Source organism: Bos javanicus, chromosome 23 (assembly GCF_032452875.1).
Source record: "Bos javanicus breed banteng chromosome 23, ARS-OSU_banteng_1.0, whole genome shotgun sequence".
Lineage (NCBI taxonomy): Eukaryota > Metazoa > Chordata > Mammalia > Artiodactyla > Bovidae > Bos > Bos javanicus.
In genome coordinates, this window is record NC_083890.1 from 33,670,019 (window position 1) to 33,690,322 (window position 20,304).

General features: G+C 41.3%; 1 protein-coding gene across 4 annotated transcripts in view; it reads left to right on the forward strand.

Annotated features, from left to right (window-relative positions):
- The first annotated feature begins 253 nt into the window (after positions 1-253).
- Positions 254-20,304, forward strand: part of DCDC2 (doublecortin domain containing 2) — a 153,903-nt gene continuing 133,852 nt past the window's right edge. Inside the window, exons 1-4 of one of the 4 annotated variants that reach the window (XM_061398714.1) lie at positions 254-424; positions 811-899; positions 1,067-1,456; positions 7,205-7,259. In XM_061398714.1, the coding sequence (XP_061254698.1) occupies positions 1,164-1,456; positions 7,205-7,259 (348 nt within the window). In that variant the 5' untranslated portion in view covers positions 254-424; positions 811-899; positions 1,067-1,163. Of the gene's footprint in view, positions 425-499; positions 900-1,066; positions 1,457-7,204; positions 7,260-20,304 lie in introns of those variants that run through there. The other 3 variants (XM_061398717.1, XM_061398716.1, XM_061398715.1) reach the window with 3 other exon arrangements.

Below are 20,304 nucleotides of genomic sequence, written 5' to 3' on the forward strand. Positions count from 1 at the left end.
CTACACACACACATGGTAGGGACTCAAAAATGCTAGGTTTTTCTCTACACCGCTGTATCCCTCAACTTCTAGCACAGCGCAGGCACCCAGCAGGCGTCCGTTTATAGAGTGACTGCTTGATACTTCCCCTTCTTCCCTCTAAAAGACTCACTTTCTCCAGTAGCTGCCGGACGCCGAGGGCAAAGCCCAAGGGATCCGCGAGCGCGCCAGGCCTACTTCGCCGACTCCGCTCCCTGCGCGGGGCTGCAGTTACTATGGAAACGGCGGGAAATAACAACTCCGTTCCCCCTGGGATGAGGGAGGCCCGCAGAGACAACGGCTGCGGGAGGAACAGCAGGAGCGACGCGCGGCCCCCGGCGAGTTCACCGCGGTGCCAGCCGAGCCGCAGCGCCGTGCCCCACCCCCACCCCGCCCTCCTGTGTCGGTAGGTACCCCGGCCGCGGGCGCCTCCCGGGGACCACCTCCCCCCCCCCCCCGCCCCCACGCCTTCACCTTGGGACTTGATTGCGCGCTCCTGTTCGCTGTGTTCAAAGGATGCCCACGGGAGCTTCGCTGGGGGCGGCGCAGGTCTTGGCTGCGGATGGGGCAGGGGCGAGGGGTCTCGGACGCTCGACTCTCCTCTATCTCAGTGCACTTTAGGCATATATCTCCCAGCGAGGAAAAAGCTGGGCAGTTTCAGCGCAAACCCTAATTACTTGATTTCGGGAACAAACAGGAGATTGAGAAGTGGGAGCCAGGAAAGAAGTTTCAGCATATTTACGATTATATAGTTCGTGCATGTGTATGTGTTCCCACCTCTCTCCCACCCAGGCGCACGCAGTCTGCCTGTTTCCCGCCCCTGGCGCAGCTCCGGTGCAGAGGTGGTTACACCTTGATTCCGCCGGTAGCGAGAGAAACAGGTGTGTGCGCGCACGGCGAGCGCTGATTGGTGGTGCAGACTCGGGTGAACTACTTGAACGTGCCGGGTGAGTCCTGCCCCGGCAGGGTCTCCGCCGGGTGGACGCCGGGCGCGCGCGGTTGCTTTGCGGTGACCCGCGCGGGCTTGTCTGTTTCGCGTTCGTTTCAGGACGCGACCCCGCGCCGCGCGTGTGCTGTGAGGCCGCTGGGGCAGCCGCGGTGCCTCCCCCCGGAGAAGCGAGCCGCGCGGGAGTCCCGAGGGGAAGATGAGTCGCACCAGTGCCAGGTCCGGGCACCTGTCGCAGCCGGTCGTGAAGAGCGTGCTGGTGTACCGCAACGGGGACCCCTTCTTCACGGGCCGCCGTGTCGTCTTCCACGAGAAGAAGGTGTCCAGCTTTGACGTCTTCCTCAAGGAGGTGACGGGCGGCGTCCAGGCGCCCTTCGGAGCGGTTCGGAACATCTACACCCCGCGGACCGGGCACCGCATCTGGAGGCTAGACCAGATCCAGAGCGGGGGCAACTACGTGGCCGGGGGCCAGGAATCCTTCAAGAAACTCAAGTGAGTCCGTCTGTCCCCACCGCCCATCGTTTCAGGGGTTGCTAAGGTGGAGAGGAGTAACCCCCACCTCGGTGGGCTCAGGGGCTGTGGCTGTGCGAGTTGATGGCCCTCAAAGCTCCCGCTGCGGTTGCATTAGAGGTTGAAACCGTGGTTGGAGAAGAAAGCTCACTTAGGGAGCAGTAGGAACAGACTTTAAAGGTGTGATGATGGATGAGAATCTTTAAAAAAAAAAGTATTGAATGACTAGCTATTTGGAAAGAGTAGCACATACGTCATGTTAGATATTTCGCATTTCATGTTCTTTTTCTCTTTCCACTTTTTTCTTGGGACCTATCATTTTATTTTTAATTTTGATTGGAGTATAGTTGATTTACAGTGTGGAAATCTATCAATTTAGTCGAAATAATGTTCTTAAAAATGACTCGGAAAAACTGGATACTGAAATGTCACCAGTGGAGAAAGTGCTCTCTGCACGTTCTCCTCACTGTTGAAATTCTTTAGACTTCCATTCCGAGTAGAACTGACCACGCCCCACTTTGTGCGGCCCCTCCTCCCACCACCTGTACATTAAGGGGATTGCCTCGATGCTTGGAAAAGTTTACTGGCTTACTGTATTTGTCTGCAAGCCGGTCACCGGATGCTTGATGGTTAAATCTTGAAGGACAGGGGTCGTTAGTGATGCTTGTCCCCAGTTCCTGGCTGGGAGCTCACTTACTGTGGGTGTTCAGTGCATTGGCAAACTGTGCCTTTGGTCTGTGAAGGGAACAGAGATAAGACACAACTTGTTCTTTGGGAGGTCACAATCTAACAGGAGATAGGCTATGTGCACACCAGTAATTTTAATGCAAAGTACAAAGGGGTGAGTGCAGTTAGAAAAGTAAAATTATATGGGGGTTGAGAAAAATTATTCCTCGTGGGGGTGGGTACTGTGGGACATGTAGAATTTAATATTCCATGGTGTTTTTTTTTTGTTTTTTTTTTTTTACAGTTGTACTGAGGTAGATTTCACATAACATAAACCACGGTGGTTTTAGTATATTCATAGAGTTTTGCAACCATCACCACAAACTAATGTTAGAACATTTCCATCACTCCCAGAAGAAATCCTGTACCTTCCCAATTTCCCCATCTCCCCTTCCTCTGGTAACCACTGACCAGTAGTTATTAGTTTTTCTGTCTCTATGGATTTATCTATCCTGGATATTTTATATACAGACAAACCTTGGAGATATTGCATGTTCTATTTCAGACCACTGCAGTAAAGTCAGTATTGCAATACAGCCAGTCACAGGAGAAGGAAATGGGAACCCACTCCAGTGTTCTTGCCTGGAGAATCCCAGGGATGGCGGAGCCTGGTAGGCTGCCGTCTATGGGGTCGCACGGAGTCAGACACGTCTGAAGTGACTTAGCAGCAGCAGCAGCAGCAGCAGTCACAGGAGTTTTTTGGTTTACGAGTATATATAAAAGTTGTGTTTAAACTATACTGCAGTCTGTTATGTGTGCATTACGTCTAAAAAAAGTACATGCCTCATTTAAAAAATATTTTATTGCTAAAAAATGCTAACCATTATCTGAGCTTTTAGCAGGTCATAATAGTAACATCAAAGATCGCTAACCACAGATCACCATAACAAATACACTAATATAAGAAGTGTGTAATATTGTGAAAATGACCAGAATGTGACACAGAGACCTGAATTGAGCAAATGCTGTTGGAAAAACGGCACTGATAGGCTTTCTGTATTCAGGGTGGCCACAAACCTGATTCAATTTGTAGAAAACCACAATATTGGTTAAGTGCAATGACACAAGGTCTGCCTGTAAAAGTAGTCATATGTGACTTTGTGTGTTTCTGTCTCCCTTCACTTAGTATCATGTTTAAAGGCCCATCATGTTGTAGTATGTATCAGTACTTCCTTCTTTCATGACTGAATAATATTCTGTAATATAGCTATAGCACATTTTGTTATCCTTTAATCCGTTGATGGATATTTGGTTGTTTCACTTTTGGCTATTATGAATAACCCTGCTATGAACAATTATGCATAAGTTTTTGCCGGGGACCAGCCCCGGCTGATCCAGGGTATTTGAAGGAGAGACGGCGTAGGCGAAGATCAGGAGACAATTGCTTAATTAAATGTTAATTAAGGATATAAAGAGTAATAGAATGAGGATAGCTCAGTAAAATTCAGTGAAGAAAAGAGGCTGAAATAAGGATAGCTCAGTGAGGAAATTCAGTGGAGAAAAGAGGCTGAATAATTCAGCCAGAAGGTAAGAGAAAGAACAACATGGGGAGACCAAGTTTTGGTGAACAAGGCCCGCACTTTATTTTTCAAAGAGGTTTTTATACCTTAAGTTATGCATAGAGGATAATGGGGGAAGGGGTAGAGTCTTGCAGCAAACCAGGCTTTCTTCCTGCAAACTTATCATATGCAAAAGCTTAGGTGATTTGCATCATCTTCTGGCCCGGAGGCCTGTTAACATTTTAAGACCTTTTCTTCAGAAAACTTATTTTTCTCTAAAGGTGATTGGTCAGGAGCCACCCTCCAAAAGCATTAGATAAAGTTGCATTCCTACAGAGCAAAGGTGTGGTGGGCTATAACAAGAAAAAGAATTAACTCAAGGGTCCCAGGTTACAAACATTAAAGCTACTACTTACACCAATTATATTAATCAATACACTGCCAGGGACACAGCAGGTAAGGGATATGGAGACTTAGCAGCAAACATTGGCCCAACAAGTGAAAATTCCTTCACCAATACAATTTCTAATCAATCTTTTAACTGCTCAAAGGAATCTGTATTTAGACAGTTTAGAACATCTCCTGCCTCTCACAGTTGGGAGGCTCTGAACAATCACATGTGGCCGGAAAAACCTATTCAGGCAGGCTAGAGGATTTCCAAAGGAGTTTGTAGGTTAAACACTGTCACACCCAGGAATTATTAACTGGAGCTGTAAGCTAACTCTTTTTTCAGAGAGGTAGTGGGGGACAGCCCCCCGTAAAGTCAGAGGTGTAGGTGAAAGCACAAAGCAGAAAGTAGGCAGACTCTGGTTTTGGGGGTATATGCTCGAGAATTTCCAGGGGGACTCCTGAAGCTCGATCCCGACTTTGCGTATGCCGAGCCTCCTTCCTCATGACCTTTGTCATGGGCGGAGTTCCTCACGCTGGCTACCGGCAGTGATAGAATTCCAGTTGAGCTATTCCAGATCCTGAAAGATGATGCTGTGGAAAGTGCTGCACTCAATATGCAATATGCACTCAATATGCAATATGCCGGCTCCCGGCAAGTTTTCATTTCTCTTGGGTATATACCTAGGAGTGGAATTGCTGGATTGTATGATAACTCTGTAGTTAACCCCCCATAGTTTTTAATGTATTTTAATTAAAATTCACCTTGGGCCTCAGGATGGCCAAAAAATCTTTACCATAAAATCTGTGCTTGTGAATTCTGGTTTTAACTGTATAGAACTATTTCCCTAAATATCACTAAATTTGTGTAATATACTTCCTTATGTATTTGTTTAGGTTGAGTTCTAAGTATTCCGCTTTTTGTTATGCAGATATTCTTTTTACGGGAGGTGAGGGATGTATTTGGCTTTAATTTCCCTTCTCTGAAACCTCCTTTAGTATGCTTTGTCTAACTTTCTTAGAAAAGCGCTAAATGAAACTATGCTTCAAAGAAACTTAGAACTTAAAACTGAGAATCAGGAGACTTGAGATTGAGCCGTTTATTAGCTCAGTATCGTTGTGCAGTTCAGTTGAGAATCCTTGTGAATTATCAGTTTCCTAACACAGAAAAGGAACATAACCATTCCTACCTCACAGGGTTATTGTAGAAAGTAAGTGCTGTGGATGTGAAGGTGTTTTGTAAGCACCAAAGTGTTCTGTGAATGCAAAGCATCTCGGTGTCCAGTCTCTTTCATCATATACTTCATTAATTTTTAAAGTTAAAACTTTCATATGAAGCAATTTCATGAGGATGGAAACCTGCTTCAGAATCTATTAACAGCTCAAAATTCCAGGCTCACTTTAATAATAATTCATATTCTCTTTTGTTTATTTAGCATTACCAACTCAAAAGATAAAAACAAGTATAGTTCCAAATCAAATAGAAAGTGCACTTCAAATCATTCTTTACACACACACACACACACACACACATATATAATAAGAGATTTACACAGCTGTTTTTGCTTTTCACTCACACACAAAAACCCCGAGTGTGTTATAACAGTGGCCATGGTTTGTTTTCCATGCTGACAGATGAATAATTTATTTATTTGTGTTAAAGTGGTAGTATCTATGGTTATAATGATAGGAGCCAAGAAGATTTAAATGCTGAATATATTTGCTGAATATACAACTAGCAGTTTTCAGTTTATATAACAAATTAGGAAACTGGCAGAACAAAGGAAAATCCAAACATATTGAGGGTAATTTATGTCAGGAAGACCCTGAATGATGCTGGGGGAGATAGAAATGCTGGAAAATATTTTTCAAATGAAAGTGATCAACTTTCTTCTTGAATATCTTTTACTCATATTTCTTCTAAAATTTTTGAAACCATGATTAAACTTCAGGTAGCTATCAAACTGTTTATTTTATAGAAGAGACATCTAGAGATTATTACTTTCCCCAAAGTTTTCCTTATGCATTTTGAGAAGTTGATCCTACTGCATTAATCTGGTGGATCTGAGATGACTTTCCTGCACATGACAGTTAGAATGTGTTGTTATTTTGTCAGAAACCAGTCCCTGAAGATTTCCAAAAGACCCATTATCTGCTAAACAGAGGGAGAATTTGCACTGTTTTATGCAAGTAATAACAGTTTATTTAAGGGAAATAGATGATGATTTCTAGAGGCATGATTGACTGAAGCATTCTATCCAAAAAACAACAAAATAAGATGTAGCCAAAATTAATTCTGATATAAGCTTTTTTGGGGGCATCTCAGCAATTCTGGTAGTTGAGGTAGAGAGTGTATCTTTCTATGGTTGTAAATTAAATGCTAGATTTATATTTATTTTTAATATTAAAACATTTATTTATCACCTTCTGTGTATGAAGCACAATGGGACCAGATCACAGTGATGGATATATAGCTTGGAAATTGACAAAGGTATAAAGCTTTTAGGTTGTGCTTACGCTTTAGCTAAAGAATGATCAGTAGTTAATGTATATAGCAAGTAGTTATGGAATAATAGGGGTCTCCAGAGGTTAACTAGTTCACTCATCTGTCTCTTAGCTGAACCAGAGCCTAAACCATCCCACATGGCTGAGCATTTCTGGATCATTAAAGTGCTCTCCTAGGGAAAAAGCTTTCTCAGCCTTTCACAGTTGTTACTCTAATGCATGGCATCTGTACGACTCTCTTTGGCCTAAAGTCTGTGATTCATAGAACCATTAAGGAGCTTTATACACAAACTGCTCTTTGTATCGAAATGGATATAAAAATGAGAAATAATGTATATGCAGTAAGTAGCTAGCCATTGTGGGGGACAATGTTCCACGATAGAACTATGTATCTCTAAGGCTTCAATTTGATTCAGGTTTAGAGTAGACATGTGTCAGCTCTGAAAGCCATTCCTGTGACTCTCATGGCTTTAGATTAGTAGCTATTGACTTTTTTGCTTTTGGCTTAAGCATGTCCTATGGCTTGCTTTACTTTTTAATAATTAAAAAAAGAAATTTACACAGCTGATTCAAAAGTAATAAAAAGAACCCTTATTCTTTTTATTCCCCCCAGTTACTTGGACATAGGAGAAATCAAGAAAAGACCAATGGAAGCTGTGAGGACAGAGGTAATGCAAATAATAGTAACAGCACCGCTTTCTGTTTCTGATGCTGCTGTCTTAGAGATTTGGATGGCATCCTGATCGTAAGAGATGAACTGTCTAATGTATATGAATAGGACGTTACATGTTTTAAGGCAAAGATAACTCTTCCTTTGGACCATTAGTGGAAACAAACAGGCCGAGTAGTCGTCCTCAGGCATATAGGACAAGATACAACATGCTCTTATTCTCCCATTTTCTAGCTGTATATTCTCTGGTTGGAATTTGTAGGAATTTTCTCTGTCAAGTGGGAAGAGACTCTTAGTAACCGTGATACCAGTCTTTGCCAAAACTACACCCCCCACCCTCATGCTAAACGACTCCCGACAGCTCAGTGTCTGAAATGACCAGGATCACCCTGACTGACCCGGAAGCTTTCAGGGGAGCGTGTTAAGACTTCCTGTAATATCAGAAAAACACCTCCATTTTAACTGGCATTCAAGTTCACTTGAGCGGTGGTCACCAAAAACTGGCATGAAGACTGGCAATGAGCCTTGACAAATAGATGTTCCTAACACTATATTCCACGTAGCATCTGGGACCCCTAGTGGAATCATCCCTGGTGGGTATTCTACTGGACGTATTCTTAGCTCATGGATGAAAAAATAGATTAAAAGCAAAGTTAAGGCAACAGCTTTAACTGTCCCAGTGAGAAGGAAAAAGATAGTTAAACCCAGACTTGGACTCTGTTCACCAGACCAGACTTCCCTTCTCCCATTTTGACCCCCACATTGTCGATTGCTCCTGGTGTGTTCCGCCAGTGAAGAAATGGCCAACAGTGAAAGGAGTTCTTCTTCTTTCGTAGTGTGGCGCCCCCGGGAATATCCTCAGCTCTCTCCATTTCCTCTTTTTTTTTTTATTTTATTTTATTTTTTTTTATTCTTCCAGTTTTATTTTATTTTTAAACTTTACATAATTGTATTAGTTTTGCCAAATATCAAAATGAATCCGCCACAGGTATACATGTGTTCCCCATCCCGAACCCTCCTCCCTCCTCCCTCCCCATACCATCCCTCTGGGCCGTCCCAGTGCACCAGCCCCAAGCATCCAGCATCATGCATCGAACCTGGACTGGCAACTCGTTTCCTACATGATATTTTACATGTTTCATTGCCATTCTCCCACATCTTCCCACCCTCTCCCTCTCCCACAGAGTCCATAAGACTGCTCTATACATCAGTGTCTCTTTTGCTGTCTCGTACACCGGGTTATTGTTACCGTCTTTCTAAATTCCATATATATGCATTAGTATACTGTATTTATGTTTTTCCTTCTGGCTTACTTCACTCTGTATAATAGGCTCCAGTTTCATCCACCTCATTAGAACTGATTCAAATGTATTCTTTTTAATGGCTGAGTAATACTCCATTGTGTATATGTACCACTGCTTTCTTTATCCATTCATCTGCTGATGGACATCTAGGTTGCTTCCACGTCTTGGCTATTATAAACAGTGCTGCGATGAACATTGGGGTACACGTGTCTCTTTCCCTTCTGGTTTCCTCAGTGTGTATGCCCAGCAGTGGGGTTGCTGGATCATAAGGCAGTTCTATTTCCAGTTTTTTAAGGAATCTCCACACTGTTCTCCATAGTGGCTGTACTAGTTTGCATTCCCACCAACAGTGTAAGAGGGTTCCCTTTTCTCCACACCCTCTCCAGCATTTATTATTTGTAGACTTTTGGATCGCAGCCATTCTGACTGGTGTGAAATGGTACCTCATGGTGGTTTTGATTTGCATTTCTCTGATAATGAGTGATGTTGAGCATCTTTTCATGTGTTTGTTAGCCATCTGTATGTCTTTTTTGGAGAAATGTCTATTTAGTTCTTTGGCCCATTTTTTGATTGGGTCGTTTATTTTTCTGGAGTTGAGCTGTAGGAGTTGCTTGTATATTTTTGAGATTAGTTGTTTGTCGGTTGCTTCATTTGCTATTATTTTCTCCCATTCTGAAGGCTGTCTTTTCACCTTGCTAATAGTTTCCTTTGATGTGCAGAAGCTTTTAAGGTTAATTAGGTCCCATTTGTTTATTTTTGCTTTTATTTCCAATATTCTGGGAGGTGGGTCATAGAGGATCCTGCTGTGATGTATGTCGGAGAGTGTTTTGCCTATGTTCTCCTCTAGGAGTTTTATAGTTTCTGGTCTTACGTTTAGATCTTTAATCCATTTTGAGTTTATTTTTGTGTATGGTGTTAGAAAGTGGTCCAGTTTCATTCTTTTACAAGTGGTTGACCAGATTTCCCAGCACCACTTGTTAAAGAGATTGTCTTTAATCCATTGTATATTCTTGCCTCCTTTGTCGAAGATAAGGTGTCCATATGTGCGTGGATTTATCTCTGGGCTTTCTATTTTATTCCATTGATCAATATTTCTGTCTTTGTGCCAGTACCATACTGTCTTGATAACTGTGGCTTTGTAGTAGAGCCTGAAGTCAGGTAAGTTGATTCCTCCAGTTCCATTCTTCTTTCTCAAGATCTCTTTGGCTATTCGAGGTTTTTTGTATTTCCATACAAATTGTGAAATTATTTGTTCTAGCTCTGTGAAGAATACTGTTGGTAGCTTGATAGGGATTGCGTTGAATCTATAAATTGCTTTGGGTAGTATACTCATTTTCACTATATTGATTCTTCCAATCCATGAACATGGTATATTTCTCCATCTATTAGTGTCCTCTTTGATTTCTTTCACCAGTGTTTTATAGTTTTCTATATATAGGTCTTTAGTTTCTTTAGGTAGATATATTCCTAAGTATTTTATTCTTTCCGTTGCAATGGTGAATGGAATTGTTTCCTTAATTTCTCTTTCTGTTTTCTCATTATTAGTGTATAGGAATGCAAGGGATTTCTGTGTGTTGATTTTATATCCTGCAACTTTACTGTAGTCATTGATTATTTCTAGTAATTTTCTGGTGGACTCTTTAGGGTTTTGTATGTAGAGGATCATGTCATCTGCAAATAGAGTTTTACTTCTTCTTTTCCAATTTGGATTCCTTTTATTTCTTTTTCTGCTCTGATTGCTGTGGCCAAAACTTCCAAAACTATGTTGAATAGTAATGGTGAAAGTGGGCACCCTTGTCTTGTTCCTGACTTTAGAGGAAATGCTTTCAATTTTTCACCATTGAGGATAATGTTTGCAGTGGGTTTGTCATATATAGCTTTTATTATGTTGAGGTATGTTCCTTCTATTCCTGCTTTCTGGAGAGTTTTTATCATAAATGGATGTTGAATTTTGTCAAAGGCTTTCTCTGCATCTATTGAGATAATCATATGGTTTTTATTTTTCAATTTGTTAATGTGGTGTATTACATTGATTGATTTGCGGATATTCAAGAATCCTTGCATCCCTGGGATAAAGCCCACTTGATCATGGTGTATGATCTTTTTAATGTGTTGTTGGATTCTGATTGCTAGAATTTTGTTAAGGATTTTTGCATCTATGTTCATCAGTGATATTGGCCTGTAGTTTTCTTTTTTTGTGGGATCTTTGTCAGGTTTTGGTATTAGGGTGATGGTGGCCTCATAGAATGAGTTTGGAAGTTTACCTTCCCCTGCAATTTTCTGGAAGAGTTTGAGCAGGATAGGTGTTAGCTCTTCTCTAAATTTTTGGTAGAATTCAGCTGTGAAGCCGTCTGGACCGGGGCTTTTGTTTGCTGGAAGATTTTTGATTACAGTTTCAATTTCCATGCTTGTGATGGGTCTGTTAAGATTTTCTATTTCTTCCTGGTCCAGTTTTGGAAAGTTGTACTTTTCTAAGAATTTGTCCATTTCTTGCACGTTGTCCATTTTATTGGCATATAATTGTTGATAGTAGTCTCTTATGATCCTTTGTATTTCTGTGTTGTCTGTTGTGATCTCTCCATTTTCGTTTCTAATTTTGTTGATTTGATTTTTCTCCCTTTGTTTCTTGATGAGTCTGGCTAATGGTTTGTCAATTTTATTTATCCTTTCAAAGAACCAGCTTTTGGTTTTGTTGATTTTTGCTATGGTCTCTTTTGTTTCTTTTGCATTTATTTCTGCTCTAATTTTTAAGATTTCTTTCCTTCTACTAACCCTGGGGTTCTTCATTTCTTCCTTTTCTAGTTGCTTTAGGTGTAGAGTTAGGTTATTTATTTGACTTTTTTCTTGTTTCTTGAGGTGTGCCTGTATTGCTATGAACTTTCCCCTTAGGACTGCTTTTACCGTGTCCCACAGGTTTTGGGTTGTTGTGTTTTCATTTTCATTCGTTTCTATGCAAATTTTGATTTCTTTTTTGATTTCTTCTGTGATTTGTTGGTTATTCAGCAGCGTGTTGTTCAGCCTCCATATGTTGGAATTTTTAATAGTTTTTCTCCTGTAATTGAGATCTAATCTTACTGCATTGTGGTCAGAAAAAATGCTTGGAATGATTTCTATTTTTTTGAATTTACCAAGGCTAGCTTTATGGCCCAGGATGTGATCTATCCTGGAGAAGGTTCCATGTGCGCTTGAGAAAAAGGTGAAATTCATTGTTTTGGGATGAAATGACCTATAGATATCAATTAGGTCTAACTGGTCTATTGTATCGTTTAAAGTTTGTGTTTCCTTGTTAATTTTCTGTTTAGTTGATCTATCCATAGGTGTAAGTGGGGTATTAAAGTCTCCCACTATTATTGTGTTATTGTTAATTTCTCCTTTCATACTTGTTAGCATTTGTCTTACGTACTGTGGTGCTCCCGTGTTGGGTGCATATATGTTTATAATTGTTATATCTTCTTCTTGGATTGATCCTTTGATCATTATGTAGTGACCTTCTTTGTCTCTTTTCACCGCCTTTGTTTTAAAGTCTATTTTATCTGATATGAGTATTGCTACTCCTGCTTTCTTTTGGTCCCTATTTGCATGGAAAATCTTTTTCCAGCCCTTCACTTTCAGTCTGTATGTGTCCCCTGTTTTGAGGTGGGTCTCTTGTAGACAACATATGTAGGGGTCTTGTTTTTGTATCCATTCAGCCAGTCTTTGTCTTTTGGTTGGGGCATTCAACCCATTTACATTTAAGGTAATTACTGATAAGTATGTTCCCGTTGCCATTTACTTTATTGTTTTGGGTTCGAGTTTATACACCGTTTTTGTGTTTCCTGTCTAGAGAATATCCTTTAGTATTTGTTGGAGAGCTGGTTTGGTGGTGCAGAATTCTCTCAGCTTTTGCTTGTCTGAAAAGCTTTTGATTTCTCCTTCATACTTGAATGAGATCCTTGCTGGGTACAATAATCTGGGCTGTAGGTTATTTTCTTTCATCATTTTAAGTATGTCTTGCCATTCCCTCCTGGCTTGAAGAGTTTCTATTGAAAGATCAGCTGTTATCCTTATGGGAATTCCCTTGTGTGTTATTTGTTGTTTTTCCCTTGCTGCTTTTAATATTTGTTCTTTGTGTTTGATCTTTGTTAATTTGATTAATATGTGTCTTGGGGTGTTTCTCCTTGGGTTTATCCTGTTTGGTACTCTCTGGGTTTCTTGGACTTGGGTGATTATTTCCTTCCCCATTTTAGGGAAGTTTTCCACTATTATCTCCTCAAGTATTTTCTCATGGTCTTTCTTTTTGTCTTCTTCTTCTGGAACCCCTATGATTCGAATGTTGTAGCGTTTAATATTGTCCTGGAGGTCTCTGAGATTGTCCTCATTTCTTTTAATTCGTTTTTCTTTTATCCTCTCTGATTCATTTATTTCTACCATTCTATCTTCTAATTCACTAATCCTGTCTTCTGCCTCTGTTATTCTACTATTTGTTGCCTCCAGAGTGTTTTTAATTTCACTTATTGCATTATTCATTATATATTGACTCTTTTTTATTTCTTCTAGGTCCTTGTTAAACCTTTCTTGCATCTTCTCAATCCTTGTCTCCAGGCTATTTATCTGTGATTCCATTTTAGTTTCAAGATTTTGGATCAATTTCACTATCATTATTCGGAATTCTTTATCAGGTAGATTCCCTATCTCTTCCTCTTTTGTTTGGTTTGGTGGGCATTTATCCTGTTCCTTTATCTGCTGAGTATTCCTCTGTCTCTTCATCTTGTTTAAATTGCTGAGTTTGGGGTGTCCTTTCTGTATTCTGGCAGTTTGTGGAGTTCTCTTTATTATGGCGTTTCCTCACTGTGTGTGGGTTTGTACAGGTGGCTTGTCAAGGTTTCCTGGTTAGGGAAGCTTGTGTCGGTGTTCTGGTGGGTGGAGCTGTATTTCTTCTCTCTGGAGTGCAATGAAATGTCCAGTAATGAGTTATGAGATGTCTATAGTTTTGGGGTGACTTTGGGCAGCCTGTATCTTGAAGCTCAGGACTGTGTTCCTTTGTTGCTGGAGAATTTGCTTGGTATGTCTTGCCCTGGAACTTATTGGCCCTTGTGTGGTGCTTGGTTTCAGTGTCGGTATGGAGGCATTTGATGAGCTCCTGTCAATGAATGTTCCTTGGAGTCAGGAGTTCCCTGGAGTCAGGGTTTGGACTTAAGTCTCCTGCTTCCGATTATTGGTCTTATTTTTACAGTAGTTTCAAAACTTCTCCTTCTATACAGCACCATTGATAAAACATCTACATTAAAGATGATAAGTTTCTCTACAGTGAGGGTCACTCAGAGAGGTTCACAGGGTTACATGGAGAAGAGAAGAGGGAGGAGGGAGTTAGAGGTGACCCAAATGAGATGAGGTGAATCAATAGTGGAGAGAGTGGGCTAGCCAGTAGTCACTTCCTTATGTGCACTCCACAACTGGACCACTCAGAGATGTTCACGGGGTTATACAGAGAAGAGAAGAAGGAGGAAGGTAACAGAGGTGGCCAGAAGGATAAAAGGGGGAATGAAAAGGAGGGAGACAGATCCAGCCAGTAATCAGTTCCCTAAGTGTTCTCCACCGTCTGGAACACACAGAAATTCACAGAGTTGGGTAGAGTAGAGAGGGGTTAGGGAGGAGACCCAGGCGACCTGGTGGAGAAAAAGGAGGGTCCAAAGGGAGAGAGAGCAGTCAAGCCAGTAATCTCACTCCCTAGTGAAAAATGGGTCCTGAAGATTGGGTCCTTAAAGGTACAAAATTGGTAACAAATACATAAAAGCAAAAATTAAAAATCTAGAGTAGAGTTTGGAATTTCAAAAATATGATGTTAAAGAAAAGAAGAAGGAAAAGAAAGAGAGAAAGAACGAACAAACAAAAACCAACAAGGTCGCGAAAATTATAAAGAAAGTACAGGTACAAAATTGATAACTAATACCAGAAAGCGAAAATTAAAAATCTAGAGTAGAGTTTGGAATTTCAAAAATACGATGTTAAAGAAAAGAAGAAGGAAAAGAAAGAGAGAAAGAACGAACAAACAAAAACAAACAAGGTCGCGAAAATTATAAAGAAAGTACAGGTACAAAATTGATAACTAATACCAGAGAGCGAAAATTAAAAATCTAGAGTATAGTTTGGAATTTCAAAAATACGATGTTAAAGAAAAGAAGAAGGAAAAGAAAGAGAGAAAAAAATGAACAAACAAAAACAAACAAGGTCGCGAAAATTATAAAGAAAGTACAGGTACAAAATTGATAACTAATACCAGAAAGCAAAAATTAAAAATCTAGAGTAGAGTTTGGAATTTCAAAAATACAATGTTAAAAAAAAAAAAAAAGAAGAAGAAAAATAAAGAGAGAAAACAAACAAACAAATACGAACAATGTCACAAAAATTATAACGAAAATACAGGTACAAAATTGATATCAAATACCAAAAAGCATAAATTGAAAATCTAGAGTAAAGTTTGGAATTTCAGATATACAATGTTATATAAAAGAAGAAGAGAAAGAAACAGAGAAGAAGAAGAAAAAAAAAAAAATCACAGAAATTATATAAAAAAAAACTATAGGTACAAAATTGATAACATATACCAAAAAGTGAAAATTAAAAATCTAGAGTAGAGTTTGGAATTTCAAAAATACAATGTTAAAGAAAAGAAGAAAAAAACAAAAACCAACAACAACAACAAAAAACAACAAGGTCAAAAAATTATAAAATATATATATATGAAGTTTGCTGAAGAAGAAAAAAATAGGGTCTTTTTTTTTTTTTTTGCAAAGTAATAGGTTATAAAAGTGAAAATTAAAGGGACAATAGAGGACTTAAAAAATTTTTTTTTTTTAATTAAAAAAAAAAAAGAAAGAATGATCGTAAAAATAATAAAAATATATCTAGGACTTTTTTGTTTCTTTTTTTGTGGGTGTTGTGGGTTCAGTTCATTTTTGGCTAGTTCCTTGGTCAGATTTATATTTCTCAAGATCTATAGGCCCCTTCCTATGTAGTCCGTAGTAACCACAGGGTTTTGATCTATTGCCTGTAGCTTCCAAGGCGTTTCCCTCTGTTATATCTTCTTCTGTTTGCTAGTCTCTTCAGTATCTGGTTTCCGCCCTGACTCAAAGGGCACGGTGGAGGACACTTTTTTTTTTTTTTTTTTAGGCTTACTTGTTCAGTCGCGCTGTGGGGAGGGAGGGAGGGAGGGTGCAAACAAATAACACTGGCGTGGGCTCGCAGTGCCTCAGCCACCCTGGGTCTTCCCCCGCTCACGGCGCGTGTAGCCTCCCTGTCCACACTGCTCGGACTCTAGGTTGTTCCGCCGGGAACAATCCGAGGCTGGCCCTGGGCTGCATGCACCTCCCAGGTCCAAGCCGCTCAGGTTCAGGCACTCGGGTAGTCCTCAGAGGTGCAGACTCAGTTGGGCCTGCGTTTTGTACTCTTCCCAGGTCCGAGCGCCAATTTGCTCTTCCCAGGCGAGCGCCAATGCTGCGACTTATCGCCTCCCCGCCACTCGGTTATCTGGATGTAAAACCGGCGCACCTTCTCAGGCAGATGTTGACCGTCCAGACCCCCAAGAAGTTTTAGTTAGCAAAGAAGCCTGCTTACAATTTTATAGATAATGTCTCTCTGGGGCTGCGATTGCCCCCTTCCGGCTCTGGCTGCCTGTCACCGGAGGGGGAAGATCTGCAGCCGGCTATCTCTGTTCAGTCCTTTGTTCCGTGCGCGGGCCTGGCGGTCTTAGGTTAGGGCTGGCTTTTCGCGTGGTAGGTATCCCACAGTCTGGTTTGCTAGCCCAAATTATTTCGCTCAGATAGCGCTCAGGGTATTCAGGCCAGATTCTTACTCTCAGCGATGCAGCCCACGCCGCGCCTCCCTGCCCAGCCCCGATTCGCTAATGGCGGATGCAGGCGTCTGCGCTGCTTCTCTGCTGGGGGAGTTACCGTAGGGCTCGCAATCTGCGAGTTTTAAATTGTTTATTTATTTTTTCTCCCTGTTATGTTGCCCTCTGTGCTTCCAAAGCTCGGCACAGATTCGGCAGTGAGAAGGTTTCCTGATGTTTGGAAACTTCTCTCTTTTTAAGATTCCCTTCCCGGGACGGAACTCCGTCCCTCCCTCTTTTGTCTCTTTTTTTTTGTTTTTAATATTTTTTCCTACCTCCTTTCGAAGAGTTGGGTTGCTTTTCTGGGTGCCTGATGTCCTCTGCCGGCATTCAGAAGTTGTTTTGTGGAATTTACTCGACGTTTAAATGCTCTTTTGATGAATTTGTGGGGGAGAAAGTGTTCTCCCCGTCCTACTCCTCCGCCATCTTGGCTCCTCCCCCCCTCTCCATTTCCTCTTATACTGTGTTTATGCCAACAGGATCATATAGGTCTCTCTAGAAAAAAAACACATAGGAAAATATTTTAATTGTGCAGTATTTTTAATAACGTGAGGTTAAATTCATTATTTAAATAATTTGCGAGAAGAGGTGGTAATCCCAGACATTGTTTAAATAATTAATATCATTTGTACTTTTGATTTTCAACGTGTGAAATATGTTAATCCAATGTGTGAGAAGCTGACACAATATGTGAAAAGTTGAACATGAACGTGATAAGATTTATAGCTTAAAATAGACAAAAATAGAAAAATTTCAGGCAGTACTTATGTTACAGGGAGAGAATGACTGATGGTTAGAATCTGTAGCAAGTAGTAAAAAAAGACATTAGGAAATTAGTTCCGGATATAATTTTGTTTGAAGGCCACACGACTGGTTGAAGTAAGTCACCTTGCTTGAGGTTGGTGACTAAAGCCGACTTTTTGCAATAGAATTTAAAATGTGTGAGTTCCTAAAAAAAGGAGGAATGTATATTTATTCTGGATTCTAGTGCCTTTGATGAAGACATCATGCCTGGAAAATTTCAAGAGGTGTGCAAAAAAATTGGGGAATATACTTAAAAAAATATTAACCTTAACAGAAGAAGCATTCACAAGGACTCTATAGTTAATTAATTATTTGCTAATTGTTCTTCCACTTTGGAGCAGTAACTATTGATTTCTCTTTGGGCCGGTGCCCAGGCTACACAGACAAGGTTTTGATTTATGAATACACATGTTACATGTGACAAACCCACCTCTCATCTCCAACTAGATGTTAGCATCTCTCTCTGTTCTGGAACACCGCATCTCTCCCACTTTACTTCTTACTGGTGATACCTGCGCCTTCTTATTTCCTCTAACTTTGTGGGATATGCTGGAGCCTTTCACATCTCCATCCTTCCCCACACAGTCTTGCAAAGGGGAGCCAAAAAAGAGACATTTTGAGGATGCAAAGGAGATGGGAGGAAGAGGTAAGAAACTGTTTGTGACCTTCAGCACTTTCCTTTACCTACCCAAGTCCCCCTTTCTCTTTTGTCCTCCCTGGCCCGCTCTCCCCCAACCCCCCCCACCAATCTTGCTTCCCTTGTGGCTCAGCTGATAAAGAATCCGCCTGCAATGTGAGAGACCTGGGTTTTATCCCTGGGTTGGGAAGATCCCCTGGAGATGGGAAAGGCTACCCATTCCAGCAGTCTGGCCTGGAGAATTCCATGGGGTCGCAAAGAGCTGGACATGACTGAGCGATCTGCACAATCTTTTTTCCCAGTCTGAACAGTGTTTTCACTTCCCTCACTGTGCATTTCAACTCTTTTTTTTTGCCTCACCTTTGCTTGGTAAGCCAGATCTTAGTTTCCCACAAAGGATCAAACCCATGACCCTGCAGTGGAAGCTTGGAGTCTTAAGCACTGGATCACCAGGGAAGTTCTATGCATTTCCAGTCTTGGTCTTCACAGAGACCCTCCTCCCCAATGTCCATACCACGACCACACTCCAAGCCTGCTTTGAGCAAAGGAACCCCTGCTTTCATTGTCAGAAAGGGAGAGTTTTGGGTTCTTGGCATCCAAAATGGGGAAGCTGAATGCCTTTCCCAATAGAGATCTCAGTTTCACTGTTGGTTCTATAGCCTTATTGCTGCTGTTTTAGGTGGAGCATAGGTCAGAAAAGCTTTCGTGGGCTGCACTGAGAACCTCACTTTTGTCTGTGAAGTTCTTACTGAGCATAAACACCTCCCTTTTTTTCTACAGGTGATTTACCATCAAACTTATAGAGTTCAACAAGTTTGTGAGTTAGGGGATGATCTATGTTCAAAGTCTGAGAACGAACTTGACAGAATCTGGCCTTTCACAAATATAGATTCTATTTTCTCCATCTAAGGTGGTGATTTCCTTTCAACATTTGTGTCTACTGGAAAAAAAAGCACACCTAGTAAAAAACTGTTGATAACCACCATTCTTTGGAGTAAGTTAACACATTTTCAATCACAGAGAGGGACTCAGAGACAACTTAGAAATGGGAACATGAATACATGGAATTGGAGAGTTTAGAGTTGTTTCAGGGAAGAAATTTCAGTGCAGTAGTAGCACAAACAATGTTTATTCAAAGATGTTTAAATATGAAGAGTGAGTAAAACTATTTACTCATCGAAATTGCGGGCATTTCCCTCAAATCTGACATATTTCATATTGTTTAAGTTTTTGGTGTTGAGGCTGCATGATAAAAGTCACTGCATTAAGGTAAATGATTCCATTTTTCTAACTGCTTAAAATGTATTAATTCTAATTCTTCTCAGTGCATGTTATAATTGGGCTTTCCAGGTGGTTCATTGGTAAAGAATCAACCTGCTGATACAGGAGACCCAGGTTCGATCCCTGGGTCAGGAAGATCCCTTGGAGGAGGAAATGGCAACCCACTCCAGTATTCTTGCCTGGAGAATCCCATGGAAGGAGGAGCCCAGTGGGCTACAGTCTATGAGGTTGCAAAAGAGTCAGACTCAACTTGGTGACTAAACAACAACTATAAGAACAACAACAACATGTTATAGTAGAAGGACCTTCACAGTTTTGTAGAATGTGTGGCCCTGGGTCCCAGCTGTGGTGGCTAGATTTTCACACGTGGAAGGAAACCCAGCCAATGGGTGCTCGGAGTCAGTAGCATTCCTCCCCTCCTCCCAGAAAACCAGAGTCCATAATATGATTTGGTTGTTCGTTAGATGGTCAATAATTTAGACATGATGGTATCCACTTGCTGACTGCAAGTCACGAAATGAGGCATGCCACCTTGACGTCCTAGGGTCTGTTGTGGTTTCTGCCATTACTTTTCTATTCCATGAGGCTCATTGTTGAAAAGACACTAGAAGGACATCTAGTCCTTCTCTATACCCATGTTACTGAGACAGAAAAAGGCAGAACTCGAATGCATCCATTCCACTAACCTGAAAGAAGTATGTGGTCTTATTTGGCCAACACTTTTTGTAGCAGGAGGAAAGGAGAGAAAGCAGGAGGATAGATGGAGAAGAAAAGGAGATGGGAAAAAGAAAAAACCAAAAGGTGGCTGGTGGTTTGCACCTGCTCCAAAGTTGGGCAGTGCTGTGGGTTCTGAGCCAATGCCCTTTTCTTTGGAGAAGGCGACGGCACCCCACTCCACTACTCTTGCCTGGAAAATCCCATGGATGGAGGAGCCTGGTAGGCTGCAGTCCGTGGGATCACGAAAAGTCAGACACGACTGAGCGGCTTCACTTTCACTTTTCACTTTCCTGCATTGGAGAAGGAAATGGCAACCCACTCCAATGTTCTTGCCTGGAGAATCCCAGGGACGGGGGAGCCTGGTGGGCTACAGTCCATGGGGTCGAACAGAGTCGGACATGACTGAAGCGACTTGGCGGCAACAGCAACAGTC